This window comes from Carcharodon carcharias, chromosome 8 (assembly GCF_017639515.1).
Source record: "Carcharodon carcharias isolate sCarCar2 chromosome 8, sCarCar2.pri, whole genome shotgun sequence".
In the NCBI taxonomy this organism is placed as follows: domain Eukaryota; kingdom Metazoa; phylum Chordata; class Chondrichthyes; order Lamniformes; family Lamnidae; genus Carcharodon; species Carcharodon carcharias.
Genome location: NC_054474.1, coordinates 50,421,826 through 50,440,244, shown reverse-complemented (window position 1 = coordinate 50,440,244; position 18,419 = coordinate 50,421,826). Strand labels below are relative to the sequence as shown.

The 18,419-nt window shown below is 40.7% G+C and overlaps 1 protein-coding gene across 1 annotated transcript in view; it reads left to right on the top strand.

The window, feature by feature from the left end:
* Positions 1-8,627: 8,627 nt before the first annotated feature.
* Positions 8,628-18,419, top strand: part of LOC121281177 (A disintegrin and metalloproteinase with thrombospondin motifs 2-like) — a 287,596-nt gene continuing 277,804 nt past the window's right edge. Inside the window, exons 1-2 of the mRNA XM_041193930.1 lie at positions 8,628-8,915; positions 9,256-9,614. Of these exons, the coding sequence (XP_041049864.1) occupies positions 8,834-8,915; positions 9,256-9,614 (441 nt within the window). The 5' untranslated portion in view covers positions 8,628-8,833. The remainder of the gene's footprint in view (positions 8,916-9,255; positions 9,615-18,419) is intronic.

The window sequence follows — 18,419 nt, the reverse complement described above, 5'->3', positions numbered from 1 at the left end:
AAGCCTCATCCACGGGCGGGATAGGAGTCATCTTTTGTTGGTTTTTAAAACTTTCCCAATCCTCTGGCTCACCACTAATCTTTGCCACATTGTATGTTTTTTCTTTCGGTTTGACACCATCCTTAACTTCCTTGGTTAACCATGGTTGGTTTATCCCCTTCATACAATCCTTCTTCCTCACTGGGATACATCTTTGTTGTGAGTCATGAACTATTTTCTTAAACGTCTGCCACTATTCAAGCCATGTGTCCCCAAACCAAATGCTGAACTGCCAAAGTCAGCTGTACCAGAATCACCCGACTTAATGCTCGCAACGTTTCACCATCTACACCTTATAGACAAGCCAAAGACTGATTCGTATATCTTTTAAAACTTTTATTTGGGCTCTTAACTTCTCATTTCTGATCTGTGTGTATGTGTGTTGTGTTTTTATTATTTTTCTCGGGTTTTTGGTAACTAATAAACTTACTCTTTCTTTGACTTAAGAAAGCCTGGTTAAATTGGCTCCGTCGAAAGAATTAAATACATTTGGACTGGGAAAAGAAATCCATGGGGGAAGGGATCCCAAAAAAATTAACCTTGTTGAATACAGCTCATTCCTCCTCATCCGAGCGCATAACAAAATTGGGGTCCCATCCAGCAAGTTAACAAATTGGGGGACCTCACCCAGGGACCATCTGTGAGAAATTGGGGGCTCAGTGCCATAATAGTTCCCACAGACGAAACAAAAGAACTAGGGTGGGGAAAGTAAATTGTTCCTTTCAAACCAATTTTTTTTTTAAATTGCAAAGAAGTTTTCCTTGAGTCTGCCCTACTAAAGTGTAAAAATGTCCACACATGATGCCAGAAGTGATGTTAATTATGAAAATTTAACAGTTTTGTCCCCCCAAGGGTTGAAAGAGCTAGTGAGGCACCTAGGGTTAGAATTTCGTCCAAAAGCCAGAAAACCCAAAATTTAAAAAGGCGTGGCCAACAGTCTACAGGTGGAAATTGAGGACGATGAAATGGATAGAGTAGCTGTAGAGAGATTAAAATTGGGGCAACAGAAATTAGAATTTCAGGAAAGAGAATAGGAAAAGGAAAGGCAAAGAGGAAAAATAGGAAAGGGCATGGAGAGAAGAGAATTTCAGAACAGAGAGAGAGAAAGGGAATTGAAACTAAAACAGCTTGAGCTGAGGGGCAGGAATCCTGTGTCCCTTCAAGACCACTAGCTCAGACTCAGGACCGAGGCAATCTCATTTGCTCATTTAATCCCTAAGTTTAATGAAACAGAGGTGGAAGCCTTCTTTATCTTTCAAGTGGTTAACACAGCAGTTAAAGTGGCCAGTCCGACATTGGTCCCTACTACTGCAGAAGTAAAATTTCACGAAAAGCTCACAATTTTTATTCACTCTTGCCTGAAGAAAGTGCCACTGACTATGAGGCAGCAAAAAGGTCTATTTTAAGTGCGTACCAGTTAGTGCCAGAGACAGAAATTCTGTACCGTCAGGAAACAGCCTGACCAGGCATACCTGGAATTTGAAAGGCTTAAGCAACTTGCTTTTGACCAGGGGATGCGGGCACATAAAACAGAAGCTGCTTATGAAAAGCTCAGTGAAATAATTCTCCTTGAGGAGTTTAAAAACTCCATACACTTCCCAATAAGAACATACCTAGACGAACAGGGGCTGACAGTGGCCAGGCAGGCAGCCACACTGGCTGATGATTTTGAGCTGATCCACAAACCCTTGTCCCAGAAGAGGCCCTCCGCAAGTCACCTCCAACCAACTGGAAAGGTTAGAGGTGGAGAGAATGATAAATAACTGAGCACCCATGGGAGAGAAGGAAATGCTGGATGCCCTCCTCAGGACAGAAAGGGTGGTGCTGAGATGAATAGTAAGCCAAGAAGGCTATGGCCTGAATTTTCCCATCAGCGATTTGGGGGTGGGGCCCGCTCGCCGACAGGAAAATGACACGGGATGATGTCGGGAGGCACCCCTGATGTCATCCCAGTTCCTTTAAATTTTTAGGAAGGCGGGCGGAAAGCGAAATCAGCTGTTTGCTCGTAGACCTGTCAATGGCCAATTGAGGCCATTGAGAGAGTAATTAAGATAATTAAAGACCTGCCCGTCCAAACTTAAGGCTTGCGGGCAGGCCAGGAGCCCCAGCGGGCTTCTGATAATACATGAAACCTCATCCACTGGCGGGATGAGGTTTCGTGTCCATTTTTGAAAACTTAAATACATTTTATGTGATATTTATTAACAGGTCCCATCTCGTGATATTGTCACATGAGGGGACATGGTAATAATTTTTTAATCTTTCTATTTTTAAAGTTTTCTGGACTGTCAGTAATCTCCCTGAGACAGTACTTTGTCCCAGGGAGCAGTGCACTCTTTCGCGCGCATGTGTGAAAGAGCACACATTGACAGATGGGGAATCCCACCACCCCCTGCACAGGAAGTGCATAGCAGGCCACTGGGCAGACCTTAATTGGCCCGTCCACTCAAAATGGCAGCGGGCCCCGTTTCAGTGGCGGGGGTCGGCTGTCCGCCCGCTGACAAGCCAGTGGGGTCCGCATGCCCACCAAGGCAAAATTCTGCCCTATGTGTTTTTCTCTGCCGAAAGGTAGTTATTATAACACAGCCTGAATTGATTTTCCCCCTTACATTTGGCTAATGTTAATCCATTTTTGGACTGGTAGGAATTCTATGATCAGCAATAAACAAACAGACCATTGGTGCTTTCTACTGACATTGTAGTTTGCTGCCTTAGTGCTGATATAATTTAATTATTCAGTTTAAAGAGTCATACTCCTGACATTACACTTCAGGTAAGTGTCCTACTCATGTGATCCTATTAATCCTGAACATGACTATGCTTTTTTTTAACTTCCTTTATTGTTTCTGTTTTATCTGGCTCTGAAATGTAAACATTTAGGTAATCTGTATCTGTTTGCGAATGCAGGGATTTAAATTTCTCGGTGTTTAAATTCCTTTTAATGCTGCTGTCATTCTGTTTCTTTAAATTAGTTAGCAATTGCATTAAAGTTCCGCGCGTAGGGGTTTAGTGTATGGTGCACTATAAGTAACTTGTAAAGTGAATCAAGCTACTGATTTTTGGTGAAAGATCATTGATAGCATGATTCCAAGGGGACAGAGAGAACTAAGAAAATAAGGCTGTGTTCATAACCTGAATGTTTGGCATTAGTATAATACAATTATTATGAATGCTGTTAATAGATCACAATTTTAAGAGTTAATAGATTTGTTGAAATTTGCTTACCCTCTAATTTAGTTGGATCTGCGCTATATAGAAATAAAAGCAACAGTAGTCTCTCTCAAGTTTGACAATGAGTTTTTGGAAGAGATTATTGATAATTATTGCTTTGAATGCTGTTAGGACTCAATTATATAATTTCTGTACATTTTCATATGTTTTGTATTTCTTTTCTTTCCTCAAAATATAATTTTTTCAAAACTTAAATTTTAATATTTCCTTATTCATTGAAATTATAACACAGGACATTGTGAACATAACATTTAAGAATCTTGAATAGTAAAAGATGATATGAACGTCTAAGGGACGATCAGTAACTAACATATGTATGCTGTCTCTCGATGAACTCCTATCCTTATTAGAGGTCTTTTGACAGAGTGCAAATGTAAAGCAATAGTGCCAGGATGATAATCTCATGATAAGAGAGGAGTTCTATTGATGTCCTGGTCAACATTTATCTCGCAACCAACAGCTAAAACAGATCATTTGATCATTTTTTTCATTGCTCTCTGTGGGAACTTGCTCTTCAAAAATTGGCTGCTACACCTCAATGTCTTTTTGGACATCCTGAAATGTACTATATAAATGCAAGTCTTTCTTTCTTTCATATATTTGCCATCCCTTCTTCATGAACATTATCGACAGTGATAAAAGCAAAAAAAAATTCAGTGTAAATGCAGATCTGTCTGAAGCTCAGGTTTTTATTGGTACAACTAGAATCTTGTCACCTTCATCAGGTATTGCTGCTAATTAAAAATCTGAGCTTAGCCTTTGAAATTGGCCTTTCTAAAAGTAACTTCTCAGGATATTACTTATGTTAAGACTTTCTAATGTGGGTGACCTAGTTCAATAAAAAAAATCATATAGATCCTAATATCCTCACTGAATTGAGCAAAATTATATCATGTATATTTTAGCACGTCAGTATTTGAAGTTTCTTCACGATTACTATTCTTGGCCTATGTCCTATCCTAAAATAAAGCAGCCTGAGCCATTTACTTTAGATAAATCTGTTGGAGGGAGCAAAATGATCTATGTGTTATAGAAAAACTGGTGATAAAGGTCTACGGCCAAGTACTTTAAATTATAGTTTCAATGTAATTATAATTCAGGACTCCCCATTTATAGCTCTGAAGAAGCAAAAATAGCACTGCCCAAATAAGCTAAATGAGCCCTCAATGCCTATCTGTTAGCCGCAGATCTATTTATTTGGACATAAACAAGCTATTATATAACTGAAATATTTGTTGACTTTTCGAAATGACATATAGTGCTGAACTTTATGGGTCACCTTGGGCGGGAAAACAGGGAAACATGCCTCCTGCCTGCTCGATTTTACAGATGGGGAAGGGGGGGAGCGCCGGATGGGCCACCCATCCATGGCCCAATTCAGGCTCTTAAATGGTCAATTAATGCCCAATTAAGGGCCTCACCCCATAGCTGCTACGATTTAATGGGTGGTGGGAGAAGTCTGCGACCAATGTGTAGTCCACAGGTTTAACCCAGCGGGGTGCTGCTCAGTGAAATGGCGGGGAGTAGGAGGGAGGGGGTGCCTTCTTCCCGGGCCCTTTATGCCAATCGGAGGCTGCTTCCCCCCCTCCCCCCATTCAAACATCTCCTCCTATCCTGTCTAACATGACCCCCCCCCCCCCCCCCCTCCAACCCCACCTCACTGGGTCTGCCAACCTGGCCCTGATGTCACCCTGGACTTACCTGGGTTTAGGGGAATCCATTATGCCTTTCCCTCCTTGGCCTCCTGCAATGCTGCCAGTGGCCACTGATCCTGGAGTGGCGCAGAACTGCTTCCGTCTGATTGGCCAGCAGCTCCCTGAGGCAGGAGGGAAGTCCCGCCTCATACTAATTAAAGGGCCGCTGCCTGAGAAATTAAAGTGGGACGAATTGGTGAAGTGGAGATGGGTTTGCCTCCAAAATTTACTTTGGGGTGTGGGGAACCTGCCCTTTGCGTATAATCCAGTACATAGTATGGGGTCCATCCTTTCAGATAGTTTGCATTGATTGGAGTCCAAATTTTAGGATGCAAACATTTAGTTGAAACAGCATGTTTAACAATATGAACTGAAAATGTGTAATTGTGTTGCTCGTCAGGGTGTGGCCACCATCCGATGTTTCAAACTGCAATTACTTAAACTGGTTATATATTTGGAGTACTCAAGTCCTCCTGCTTCGTTATGTCCTCATGCTATTTTTATGTTGTACCGTCTCTTTAGTAAATGTAATCTGAATTTAATGAACCCTTATTTGAAAAAGAATGAATTCTAGTTGTAAAACACATTCACAACTGCTGGCATTATATAAAGGACCACATAATTAGCACAGTACATGAAGCTAAATAGATTCAGCGTTTTAAACCATTACCAATGACTTTGGTGCTTCATGCTTGTTTCATACCTTGGGTATTAATGTGGTTTTAAGAAATGGTGATACATGCTGATTCCACTTACTGAACTGCTTCCAATAAAATATTTAATAAAAACTGATTCAGAGTTTCTTAAGCCCATGACTACTCTGGTGGAATTAGTTTTAATTAAGACTTGCATGATTTCTAAGACATTACCAAATATATACTCATTCAATATGTAATGTAGGGATTGTGGTAAGGAAAGAAACCACAGAGAACCACATTCCATAATTTAATGATGCCGCTCAAGATATTTCACATAATCATCTAATGTGGCTCTAAAAAATCTATCAAGGTTCTTCCAAAAATATTGATTCCTTGCTGCTCTTGAGTCTTTGATTGTTTCATTGGAGGTACAAGCAATTCCATATGCATTTATTGAGATGGATTTCACGATCAGTGGCGAAGCCATGCTGCCGCTCACCTTGAAGAAAGCAGCCCACAAAAATCTAGCAATCTCTGTGGCGCGGATTTGCCCTTTTCGGACACCAGTTTGAATTTGGTGTCAAGCCAAGGGGATCTCCATGCATTCAGCAACCATGATGTTATGACACAGGATAAGCAGCTAATCAAATTAAAGTATTCTCATGGACAACAAACCAGGAAGTATAGGCTACAGAAAAAATGATTAGGCAATACACACGGGGAAAAGTTAGAAGCTAAAATATCATAATCATTTTTAAAAATTAAAAGATATATGGAATTTCTTATCACAATGAAGAAGTTTGACGTTCAGCACATATAAAACTTCTCTTTCGTGGCTAGTAAGGCTGTTTAGCAGTAATTAGGAACTTAGTATGCTGTTAAAAACTCAACATTATTGCTATGTTCTGCTTGGAGCTAACAATGGACCACACAACTATTTATTACAGTATGGAAAGAGGCTATTTTACCTATTTTGTCCATGCTAAAACAAACCAAAACTGAGTCTCGCAGCTCCATTCTCTACCATAGTTCTCTCTCTGCTTCAAATCTTTACTAATTCACACAATAAATATGAAATGTTCTCTGTCTCACCTATTTCATGCAGCAAAGCATTCTACGCCCCAACAAGCTCTACAGAAAATAAATTTCTTCTTCACCTCTCAATCCCTTAACGGCAATTTTAAATTCATGACTTCCTTGTCACCGGTTTCCAAACCAGGGTAAATAATCTTTTCATATTCACCTTATCAAAACCCTTCATAATTTTGAAACCACTATTACATCTCCTCGTACCTCTACCTGTTCCAGTAGAAATAAATATCTTAAATCACGGGAACAGTCCATGTTATCAAAAAAAGTTGCTCTGCAATTACAAGGTTTCCGAACTAACGTCATCTAAAGTGTCATCTTTTATAAAGTGGTAGCAGTTTACCTCTGAGTCAGTGGCTGTGGATTCAATCTCCACTGCTGATATTAGTGTATAATCTTGATTGAAACTGTAGTGTGGTACTGAGAGATTATTACTGCCCTGTCAGAGGTGTAGGATTGAGATTTTAAAAAGTGATCCCTTCCGCACATTCAGGTGAATGTGAAGATTATATGACAGTATGTAAAGAAAAACAGTAACTTTTCAAACCGTTCTAGTTAACATTCCTCTCTCAGTCAAAGCAGATTTACTGGTCATTCATTTATTTGCTGTTTGTGCAGTTTTGCTGTGTGCAAAAAGGCTGCCATGTGTTCCTACCAGTATCTATACTTCAGAAGCCCTTCATCGGCATGAGGTGCTTTGGGATGTGATAAGACAACATGTAAATTCAAATTATTTTATTTTCATGGCATGATTGAGAACTCACTAAAATTGTGACTCTCTGGCTTGATCTACAACAGCAGAGTTGTGAGGATATGTCATATTCAACTTTTCTTGTTGCAAGCATAAATTTTGAGTTTGTATGTATGTCATTATCTCTCAGGTTGAATTTCACTGCAATTAATGTACCAGGCTCCTCCATGATGTGGGCGAATGCCCTGATATCTAGTAGAATCTTTTTAATAATCATATACCAAAGCAATTCAGAAGACTTTTAATATCAGTTCTATGGAGGATATGTTCAATCAGTAACCCTCCAGAGAAAATGTATCTGTTCAGTATATTATAGTCTAAAAGTACAGAAAAACGGACAGGACGAGAATGCCAGAGAGCATCCAGCACCATGATGGAGGAGTATGGCTAGACAGTATTTCCTCTGTAGCGCTACAAAGAAAGGCTGCTTGTGAACAGTCTCGTCCTTCATCAGAATAATCTGCATTATCAATCCAAAAGAGTCAACAAAACATATCGGCTCCACAAATCACTTTTGCCTTGGAAATCTCACAGCCAGCGTTGTAGGTTAGAACTCTGTCCTTTGGATTGAAAAGTTCAAATATAGTAAACAATCACCATGTGAAGCTATATAAAGTAGGAGCAAGTGTTGGTACATTACTGCAATTTCATCAAGACTTCCTGTGTTCCCATCTATGACCAAACTCAAATGAAGAGAGCTTTCACAGTTATTGTGGGCTCAGCTTGTCTCTAGCTTCGCCTTTTTGAAATCACCGGGTTTGGAAATAGACGCTATCCCAAAGAAACTGATTTAAAGATTGTAATTTATTTTCCATATTCCTAACGCTTCATCTCAATGCTTTAAAGGTGAACAGCAGTAGTTCAAAGGCATTCAAAGATTTGGAGATGTTTCAGATATAGATTTGACGATCTGATCCAGAACCCAGCTTTATCTAGTTTTTTGATAGTTATTTTGTGGCTTTTGGGTGACGTTTCCATTAAAACCTAGAGGGAGCCCTTGCTCAGCAGTCGGAGTACAAGGAAACGGAATTCTTAACTTCTAACGCAAGATCATTCAAATCTACTTCGCAGGATCTAGATGTACACGTGGTGGAGGCGAAACTGCCTCCTCGTATTTTTTTCGGTGCAGTGGCCGCAATCTGTCAATCACAATGACTTCATGAGATACGTCCCGTGTTTTCAATATTTTTCCCAACCTCCCGGCCCCTGGTTCGCTGCCTCCCATCCAGTGACACCGAGTTAAGGACTGGCTGAATAGACACTGAGGCAGCGCTGCCGGCACCTTCCCCGTGGCAGCCCGATGCTCTGGCACCGCACGGAGCCGCAGTCTACAGAAGGCGCCCAACTTTAATGCGAAATCTAAACAAGTTTGTGACACTTTCAAGCGTGCAATGGATTACTTCTGTGGAACGCTGTACTTTGTCTTTTTATCCTTTCTTGGAGCAGACGGCCTTTACCTCGCACAGTATACAGGTATGTATGGGCGTCTTCACTCGCTCTCATGTCTGATCTCCAATACTTTTTAGAATAGCGAGAACAGCGGGATTTTCCTGGAGATTACAATAGGATTTGTCTATCTTTGATTATGTCCAGAACTAAGTTTGTTTCTGCGTAAGGCACAATATTGGTACAATTTTACGCATGTTATCGAATTGTCAACTATACAAATATTACACCAATTAGGCTGTGCAGCTGTGAACTTCAAAACTACGGTATGTAAATATTAAACTCCACAAATGAACTCCTTTTGATAGTGTAAATGCACAAATCGTTTTGCAAGTTCACCGCATTTTTGCGCCTCTATTTATTGCAGATTTACTTCAGGACAAATTAGAGAACTATGAGCTGATGACTCCAAGCAGCACAGATGTGCAGGGGAGATTTCTATCCCATGCTGTGTCAGCATCTGGCAAAAGACGGTCTAAAAGGCACAGTGGGACTTTCCAGCAAGCTCCAGCTGATGGACAGTTGTATTATAATGTCACTGTGTTCGGGCAGCAATTTCACCTCCGGCTGAAGCTAAACTCCAGGCTGGTGGCTCCTGGGGCGACCGTGGAGTGGCAGGACGGAAATGTCACTCTCAAGGAGCCTCTGCATGGAGACTGCGTCTACTCCGGAGATATCACTGATGTACCAGGGGCTTCGGTCGCCATCAGTAACTGTGATGGACTGGTAAGCAGCATTCCAGCACGCCTTTCACAACAAACGAACTCACTCCTTCACATATTAACCCCTTTCCTGCCGAAACTCCTGTATACCCTGCAGCATAAAATTCTACATATGATAGACAATGCTTGATTGAAATGACGGTTCAAATAATCTTATCAATAACACGGTAACTTTAAGTATTCTTGAAAATGTAGGTATTAATATAATACATTATTAGGGTTAATGGAGATTAGTACTCTTAGAATTATACAGGTTAAGAGTTATTCAGGTTTATGCTTGATCCTGAAGTTTTCCTCTGCCACTCCCAACATAAGTATGCACATTTTAAAATTTCTGTCAACAATTAGCAGATGAGAACTCATTCAAGGAAAACATAACAACTTGCCATGGTATACCTATTACAGGGAAGGATGTAACCTAATTGAGGAGTAACTTTGTTTTTCAATTTAACAACTGTGGATGTAAATTTAAAAAGTGAGGCAGGCAATTGAATTTAACTGTCAAGGCAAGTGTTATTAAAAGTTTATATTCTTTAACTCATAGATTCTGACTTGCACTTAAGTGTAAAACTGAAGCATTTTGTATTTGAGTATTGCCGAAAAAAATACATTGTGTTGAAGTTTTTCGTCTTGCGCTCATCAGGACAATCGCAAGAATACCAATGTGAGGGAAGCAACAACTTTATATTGTATGAGAAGAGAGTGCTGATTGATTGGCAAGTGGACTCTGATTGGTAGAGGTGTTGCCATGGAGAATGCACCAGTTAATGGTGACTGACAGTTAACTGCCAAGCATTGTTTGAAATTAAACTAGGCAGTTTGACTCTGATTGGTCAAGGCATTGCCCTGAGGAATGAACCAATGAATGGCTGTCACTTATTTTATTTAGCTGAAACAGGTACAATGTGTGTACTTGTTCTTTCTGTATGCAAAAAACAGGGCCCTATGTATTAATATATTTAGCTTCCAGTACACACAAATGTGCCACACTGCGAGCCCGAATGACAATCTTAAATTGGTTGTCAGTGTAATTTTTAGCACACTGAGGATTACTTGCAAATGTTGTTTAAGTCGCAGGATCACATCTAATGTTGGACACTATGTTTTGAGTTTTTCAAGCATGGGCTGGCTGGCTATGGTCTGTACCTTGCCCAATACGAACAGTGGAAGGGATATGCTGTTTGATAGGATCTGCTAGTCTATGGGATGTATGGCCTACATACCCAGCATCACACTGGCACTGAAATTCACATACCACATTACTCATTTGTATGATAGGCAGAATGTCTTTTTGGCTTGACAGCAGCATCCTGTTAGTGGCGAATACCCTTGTGTTGCTATTGCATAGTAGCAGCCTGAAACTTCACACAAATGAGTATATGAATTTCAATGCCAGTGTGATCTAGGCATGTAGGCTATATGTCCCAAAGACTGGCGGATTCTTTCAAACAGCATGTCCCTTCTGCTGTTCACAATGGACTGTGCCGAACCAGCCCGTGCTTGAAAACACAAAACACAGTGTCCATCATTAGATGTGATTCAGCAATTGGGCAATGTTTGCTAAATAATCCTCAGTGTGCTAAAAATTATACTGACAACCAATTTAAGATTGCCAGTTGGGCTCACAGTGTGGCACATTGCCTATATTGGAAGCTACATATATTAATATACAGGGCCCTGTTCTTTGCAAACAGAAAGAACATGTACACACATTGCACCTGTTTCAGCTAAACCAATAATGGTTCATTCCTCAGGACAATGCCTTGACCAATCAGAGTAAAGCTGATTTAAATTTCAAACAATGCGTGGAAGTTAACTGTCAGTCACCATTAACTGATGCATTCTCCATGGCAACACCTCTACCATTCGGAATCCACTTGCCAAACAATCAGCACTCTCTTCTCATACAATATAAGTTTGTTGCTTCTCCTGACATTGGTATTCTTGCGATTGTCCTGATGAGTGCAAGACGAAAAACTTTGACAAATATCTTTTTCAGGAATACTCAAGTTCTGTACTACCAAACAACCATTTTATACTTGATTATTGATGGCCATGAATTGCCAGGAAATGTTTAATTAACAATCTTTTCACATAACTTAAGTCCATCATCTCTCATATCATCCCGATAAACCCCATCTCTTCTTCAAGGCCTTGGCATCCTTTAGAAAGTGTGTTGCCCAGAATTATACACAATTCTCTAGCAAATATCAAACAGTGATTTGTGATTTTTAAAAATTCCTTCATGGATGTGGCCAGCATTTATTGTCCATCCCTAATTGCCCTCGAGAAGGCTTCTTTGCTTTTGTATTCAAAGATCCTATTTACAAAGCCAAGTATCCCATACACTTTAGGCTTATCACCTTGCCCTGCCACCATCAAGGGTTTGTAAATTTGCTCCTCAGGTCCCTCTGTTCTTGCAATCCTGCAAAGTAGTACCATTTAAGTTATCCAAGTTGGTTCTCCCAAAGTACATCACTTCACAATTATTCGCATTAAATTCCATCTGCTATATGTCTTCCTATTTCATTGTCTGTCCTCCTGAAGTCTTCTATATCCTGCTTGATATTTACTATGTTGCCAAGTCTTGAGTCAGCTGCAAATTTCTAAGTTGCATTTCATGTACACACGTGCAAGTAATTTATATTTAATAAGAAATGCAGTGGTTGTAACACTGCTTCTTGGGGGAATCCCAATGTATACTTCTTTTTAGTCTGAAAAACATAGTGTCATCACCAGTCTCTGCCTGCCATTCCTTAGTCAATTACGTATCAAAGTTACATTGTCCCTTTAATCCCATGTGCTTATATTTTCTCAATAAGTCTGTTATGTGGTACTTTGTAAAATGCCTTTTAAAAGTCCATATATACAACATCTACTGCATTCCCTTTATCAACCCTCCCAGTGACTTCATCAAAGAACTCAAATCAGGTTAGTCAGATACAATACACTTTTAACAAAAATGGATGCAGCAATTAATCCATCCTTCTCAAAGGAAGAATTAACTTTTTCTTTGATAATGGTCTCTACAAGTTTTCCCATTACTGATGTTAGATTGATTTGCCTTAGTTACCAGGTTTATCCCTCTCCCCTTTTTAAACGTGGTGTATCTTTTGCAATTCTCCAGTCCTCTGGCACCACTACCATACCCCCAAGGAAGATTGAAAAATTGTGATCAGAGCTTCTGCTATCTCCACCTTAGCTTCCCTAAGCAACCTAAGATGCATCCCATCTTGACTAGATGACTTGTTAACTTTGAGTAATACCAACCCATCTGAAAACCTCTTTTCTTCCTATTTTCCCTTTCTATCTATTTTTATCCTATCCAATGTCTCTACCATGCCTCTCCCCAAAAAGTATGGTGTGCAGCAACAGAATATTCAACATTTCCTTTTGTGAACACCAAGGCAATGTACTCATTCAGTACCTTGATTATGCTTTCTGCGGCCACAACTACATTTCCTCTTTTCTTCCTTGGCTGGCCTCACCATTCCTTTAATTATCCTTAAAAAAACATTTTGTGTTCTCTTTTGTGTTACCCCTTAATCAGTTCTTTTACCCTCTTTTTGATCTCATATCCTTTTTCATTTTCCCCCAGCACTCCCTGTATCCTGCCTGGTTTTCAACTCTATTCTGGTATGGACATCTGTCATGAGGCTTTTTTCTCTTTTATTTTATCCTCTATTCCCTCTGTCATCCAGGGAGTTCTGGCTTTGGATGCCCCTTCTTTCCTCCTTATGCGAGTACGCTTGGTTTGTGCTCAAAGTATCCTCAGCTGGAAGGCCCACCGATTCTCATTGACTGTTTTCCAATCTATGCTTCCAGTCCAGCTGAGCTAGATCCCTTCTCTCTTCCAGATGGGTATTTTCACATGTGATTTTCATTGTCCCTTTCCATATTACTTTAAACCGTTTAACCCAGATATTTCCCACTGAAACACCCTCCACTCGCCGATTCATTCCCCAGAACCAGATCCACTGAGTCATTCTTATTAGGCTAGAAACATGTTGATTAAACAAATTCTCCTGTACACATTTTAGAAATTCTTCACCCTCGGTTACCCACATACAGACTGGGAAAATATTTTACTGTTCTATTTTTTACATTAATCTAAAACTTGCCTACAGATTTCTACCTCAATCTCTGTTTCACTATTGGGGGTCTGTAGTAAATACCCAGCAATTTGACAGTTAATTTTCTGTTCCTTAACTCTAATTAAATAGCTCAAGTCTTTGAACCAACTAGTATATTATCATCCTGTAGAACTGTAATATTCCTGATCAATACTGTCACACCCACTTCCTTCCTTCGCACCACCTGTTTTTTTTAAAGTCCCTGAATACATTGTTCAGGAATATTTAGGTCCCATATCTACCCATGTTTAAACCAGGTCTCCATCACAGCCATTATATGATAACCGCATGTTGCAATTTGCACCTGTACCCAGCAAGCTTGTTTGTAACACTTTGCATTAATACACATGCATTCTGACACATACTAATTGGCTTGGCTTTCTTCTTTCATCTAATTACACTCTTTCTTCACTACATTTGGAGCAGATGGTGCTGTAAGTGGTAATGTCACTGGGCTAGTAATCCAGAGGCCCAGACTGCTCTGGGGTCATGGGTTTAAATCTCACCACGGCAGCTAATTAATAAATCTGGGATATAAAGTTAGTCCAGTCATGGCTGTTGTAATATGCCTTAAAGTGATGGCATGCTGCTATCCCTTACAGGTATATTACAGTATCCTCAAGCTTTCTGTCCATGTATGTCTGTAAATGAACCCACAACCTATTTACACATCCCATGAGTGATTGGTGCCTTTATATCATTATAACACACATGATAATGGTGACCATGAAACCATTGTTGATTGTTGTAAAAGCCAATCTGGTTCACTAATGTCCTTTAGGGAAGGAAATGTGCTGTCCTTACCTGGTTTGGCCTACATGTGATTCCAGACCCACAGCAATGTGGTTAACTGCTGTCCGACATGACCAAGCAAGCCACCCAGTTCAAAGGCAATTAGGGATGGGCAACAAATGCAGGCCTTGCCAGCAATGCCCACATCGCATGAAAGAATTAAGGAAAAAAAAACTTTGTTCTATTGCTGTTTGTATCTACTTCTATGCATGTTGTCTTTCATTCTGTTGCTGCATCTTGCTGCCCCTCCTCCTGCCAAATTAGCTTAAATTCTCCCCCACACCATTAGTTAACTTCCCCATGAGGACATTAGGTCCTGGGCTTGTTCAGGTGTAATTGTCTGGCCTGTAAAGTTTCCTTCTGTTTCAGAATTGATCCCAATACCCCAGGAACCTGAAACCCTACCTTTTGCACCACTTCTCCACTCATGCATTTGCCTGCACGATCTTCCTATTACTGTACTCACTAGCACATGTCACTGGGCATAATCAAGAGATGACCACTTTTGAGGTGCTGTTCTTTCATCATTGTCCTAGCTCATGAAATTCTGCCTGTAGGGTTTTGACTCTTGTGGTTCCAAAATACATAGCAACTTCTTCTGGCTATTCCTCTTCCTCTTGCCGAACGTCCTGCACCTGTTCAATGACATCCAGGGAGGCAACACACCATTTGAGATTCACATCTGTGGATTTAGACATGTATGTTCCTTTGCTTGTGTCCCCTACCCCTTACACCACCCCCCACCCCACCCCGCAGCTGAGCCTCCCATGGTATCAGGGATTTGCTTCTTACAGTGCTCCCCCTGGGTTGTAATCACCCTTGCTGCTATTTATCTCTGAATACTAGACTGTGAGTGTCACAATCCTAGGGCTTCCTACTGCCTGCCTGGTGGTCACATATTCTCCCACTTCCTGAGCTCTCTGTAACTGTGCAGTGACCATCCCCTGAAATGTGCTATCCACAAAACCCTCAGCTTTCCAGTAAAGTAATGACACCTGCCACCTCTCAAACTCAGATACTCTGAAGTTCTTTGGTAGAGCCATTCAATTAATTCTACTCCCTTACTTTTTCCTCATTGCCCTGCAATTTTTTCCCCCTCCAATATTTAACCATCCTGCCATGTTTGCTAACAGCTATTTCAATTTTTTTTAGCTTTAACATTAATTTAGCTTTAGAGCCAACACTAAAACCATGAAAACACAATTCTATAAACTAAATAGTTGTACTAACCATCAAAAATATTAACCAATAAACTAAATACTTCCCTGTAAGTTACTCAAGCTGCTCCACACTCTGTGCTGACTATAATGTCACTTATTGAGATTTTCCCCTCTGCCTGGCATCTGCGTTCTATTCTTTCAATAGTCTCAGCTGCCCCTGGTTCTCAGGCATGGTTTAAATTTGCTGCCCTGGTTCTGCGATAGGGCTGAATGAAACTGTAGTAAGACAGGAAGGCATTCTCTCTGCAGGTGCCCACAAGTTTCAATGTGTTGATGTTGGTGCTATCATATCGCACTCCCTGTTCCTCTAGTAACTGGGATGTACGTCATTTTGGGTTCCAGGGTTATTGTCCACCAATATTTATCAAGTAGTTAGACCACTTCAAATAAATAGATTAGTAAAAGGGTCCTGAAAATAGAATTATTTATTGAGACTGGGTAGATTAAAGTAAAGTTATGGTGAATAAGTATGAAATTTGAGTACGGATCTTTGGTTACATGAATCATCTTGTATGTTAGGTTTAACTTTGTGCACACTGAAATGTGATGGAAATTCGAAAAATTGCTGCACGTGGCAGGAATAATTCCTCAGTGGTTTGATCCTTTAATCTGATTTCATACACACACCTACTTTTATGCTTATTTTATGCTGGTTTGAAATCCAACATAATCTCGTTTATAAACCCTTCCTGAAGAATATCAAGGGGTTGTGGAGTAGATTGGTTTTATATTAGCCTGGAATAATGATGTGCAGTGACCTCGATGTAAGGGATGGTGAAGAAAACAGTTCTAAAGAGGCCTGTGACATTCCAGCGAAGAAGGTAAGAGACAGTGTGATAAATAGACAAGCTGAGAACAGTTCCATTTACACTGTGGCTTTTCAAATCGGAGTGATGTAATCAGTGATGACACATGAAATACAAACACATTGCAAATTTGTGCCATGATTATATTTTTAAATAGAATTGACAACAGTATGGTTCAGAAATTCATTTTTTAATACTTTCAATATGTTAATCTTCTTTCAGACTCTAAAGGGGCAATTTTCTACAGTGCATCCAAGTGCTGAAGACCCTCCAAGGTCTTGAGCTAAAAAGCCAGTTTAGCCTGTGTTTAGCACAATACACCAGCTTGTTTAAGGAATTGAAGCTTGCACTGGGACCGGCTGTCCAAAGGCTCATTAGAATTGATACTTAAATTGCCTTCTAGGACTTATTAAAGAGGCTGTAGGGTATTTTGCTGGTGAGCGCTTGTCCTAGTGTTCTCTCTTAACAGTGACTAGATGTTTGGGAGTAAATAAATAATTGCAGAGGATTTCAGCATTTTCCAAGTACTATATAAAACACCTTTCACTGGTCATTTCCTGCTGGAGCTTTGAAGTGGACTTGTTTTTATATGTTCATGGGATGTGATTGTCCCTGTCTAGGCCAGCATTTATTGTCAATCCCTGAATTCTCTCAAGAAGGTGGTGGTGAGCTGCTTTCTTGAACCACTGCAATTCATGTGGTTTAGTTACACCCACAGTGTTAGGAAAAGGGAATTGCAGGATATTGACCCAGTGACACGGAAGTAATGGTGATATAGTTCCAAGTCAGGATGGTGCGTGACTTGGAAGGGGACTTACAGGTGATTGTGTTCCCATGAGTCTGCAGCCCTTGCTCAGTAATAAGGTTTGGAAGGTGCTGTCAGATGAGCCTTGGTGAGTTTCTGCAGTGCATCTTGTAAATGGTACACAGTCCTGCCACTATGCACCATGGTGAAGAGAGTGAATGTTTAAGGTGGTTGATGGGGCCCTGATCAAGTGGGCTGCTTTGTTCTGGATGGTTCTGAGTTTCCTGAGTGTTGTTTAACTTGGTCCGAGCATCCCAGTTCTGACCTTATGAGGGAAGGATGGTCATTCATGAAGCAGCTGAAGATGGCTGTTCCTAAGCCACAATGCTTAGGACCTCCTGCAGCAATGTCCCAGGAACGAGATGATTGACCTCCAACAACCACAACGATCTTCCTTTGTGCTAGGTATAACTCCAATCAGTGAAGAGTTTCCACCCTGATACCCATTGACTTCCATTTTGCTCAGACTCTTTATGTCACACTCAGTCAAATTCTACTTTGATGCCAAGGGCAGTTACTCTTCCTGCACCTTGGGATTTAACTCTTTTGTCCGTGTTTAGACAAGGCTGTAACGAGGTTGGAGCCGAGTGACCCTGCCAGAACCAAAACTGATGAAACTGATCAGGAGATTTTCTGGGACACTTTTTTCAAAACTTCACCAGTGCTATCAACATTCATTCTGGAAATTCTCTTAGAACTTCATCTAAAGGGATTAATTGCTGTGCTGCCGTGCCCTACTGGACACCTTATAGGAGCCACTAAGAGAAAGGGAATACTTGGTCATGGATATCTTGCTATAGATCCCCTCGATTTGCAGAAGGAATGTGAGAAGGACATGAGGCCAGGCAGAGTAATACCAGCTGCTGAAGGAGATAGGGGCAGGAGGGGGAGGTGGACTCCTGCTTCCTGTGGGTACAGGAGTCCTCTTCTGGACTTTCTCCACTGGGACTTTCCGTACTGCATCTGAGGACATGTGTACCCTCTCAGTCCCTGGAACCGACCGCTGTGTGTCAATACACTGCACACCTTCAGTGGAGATGGATGTGTGAGAGC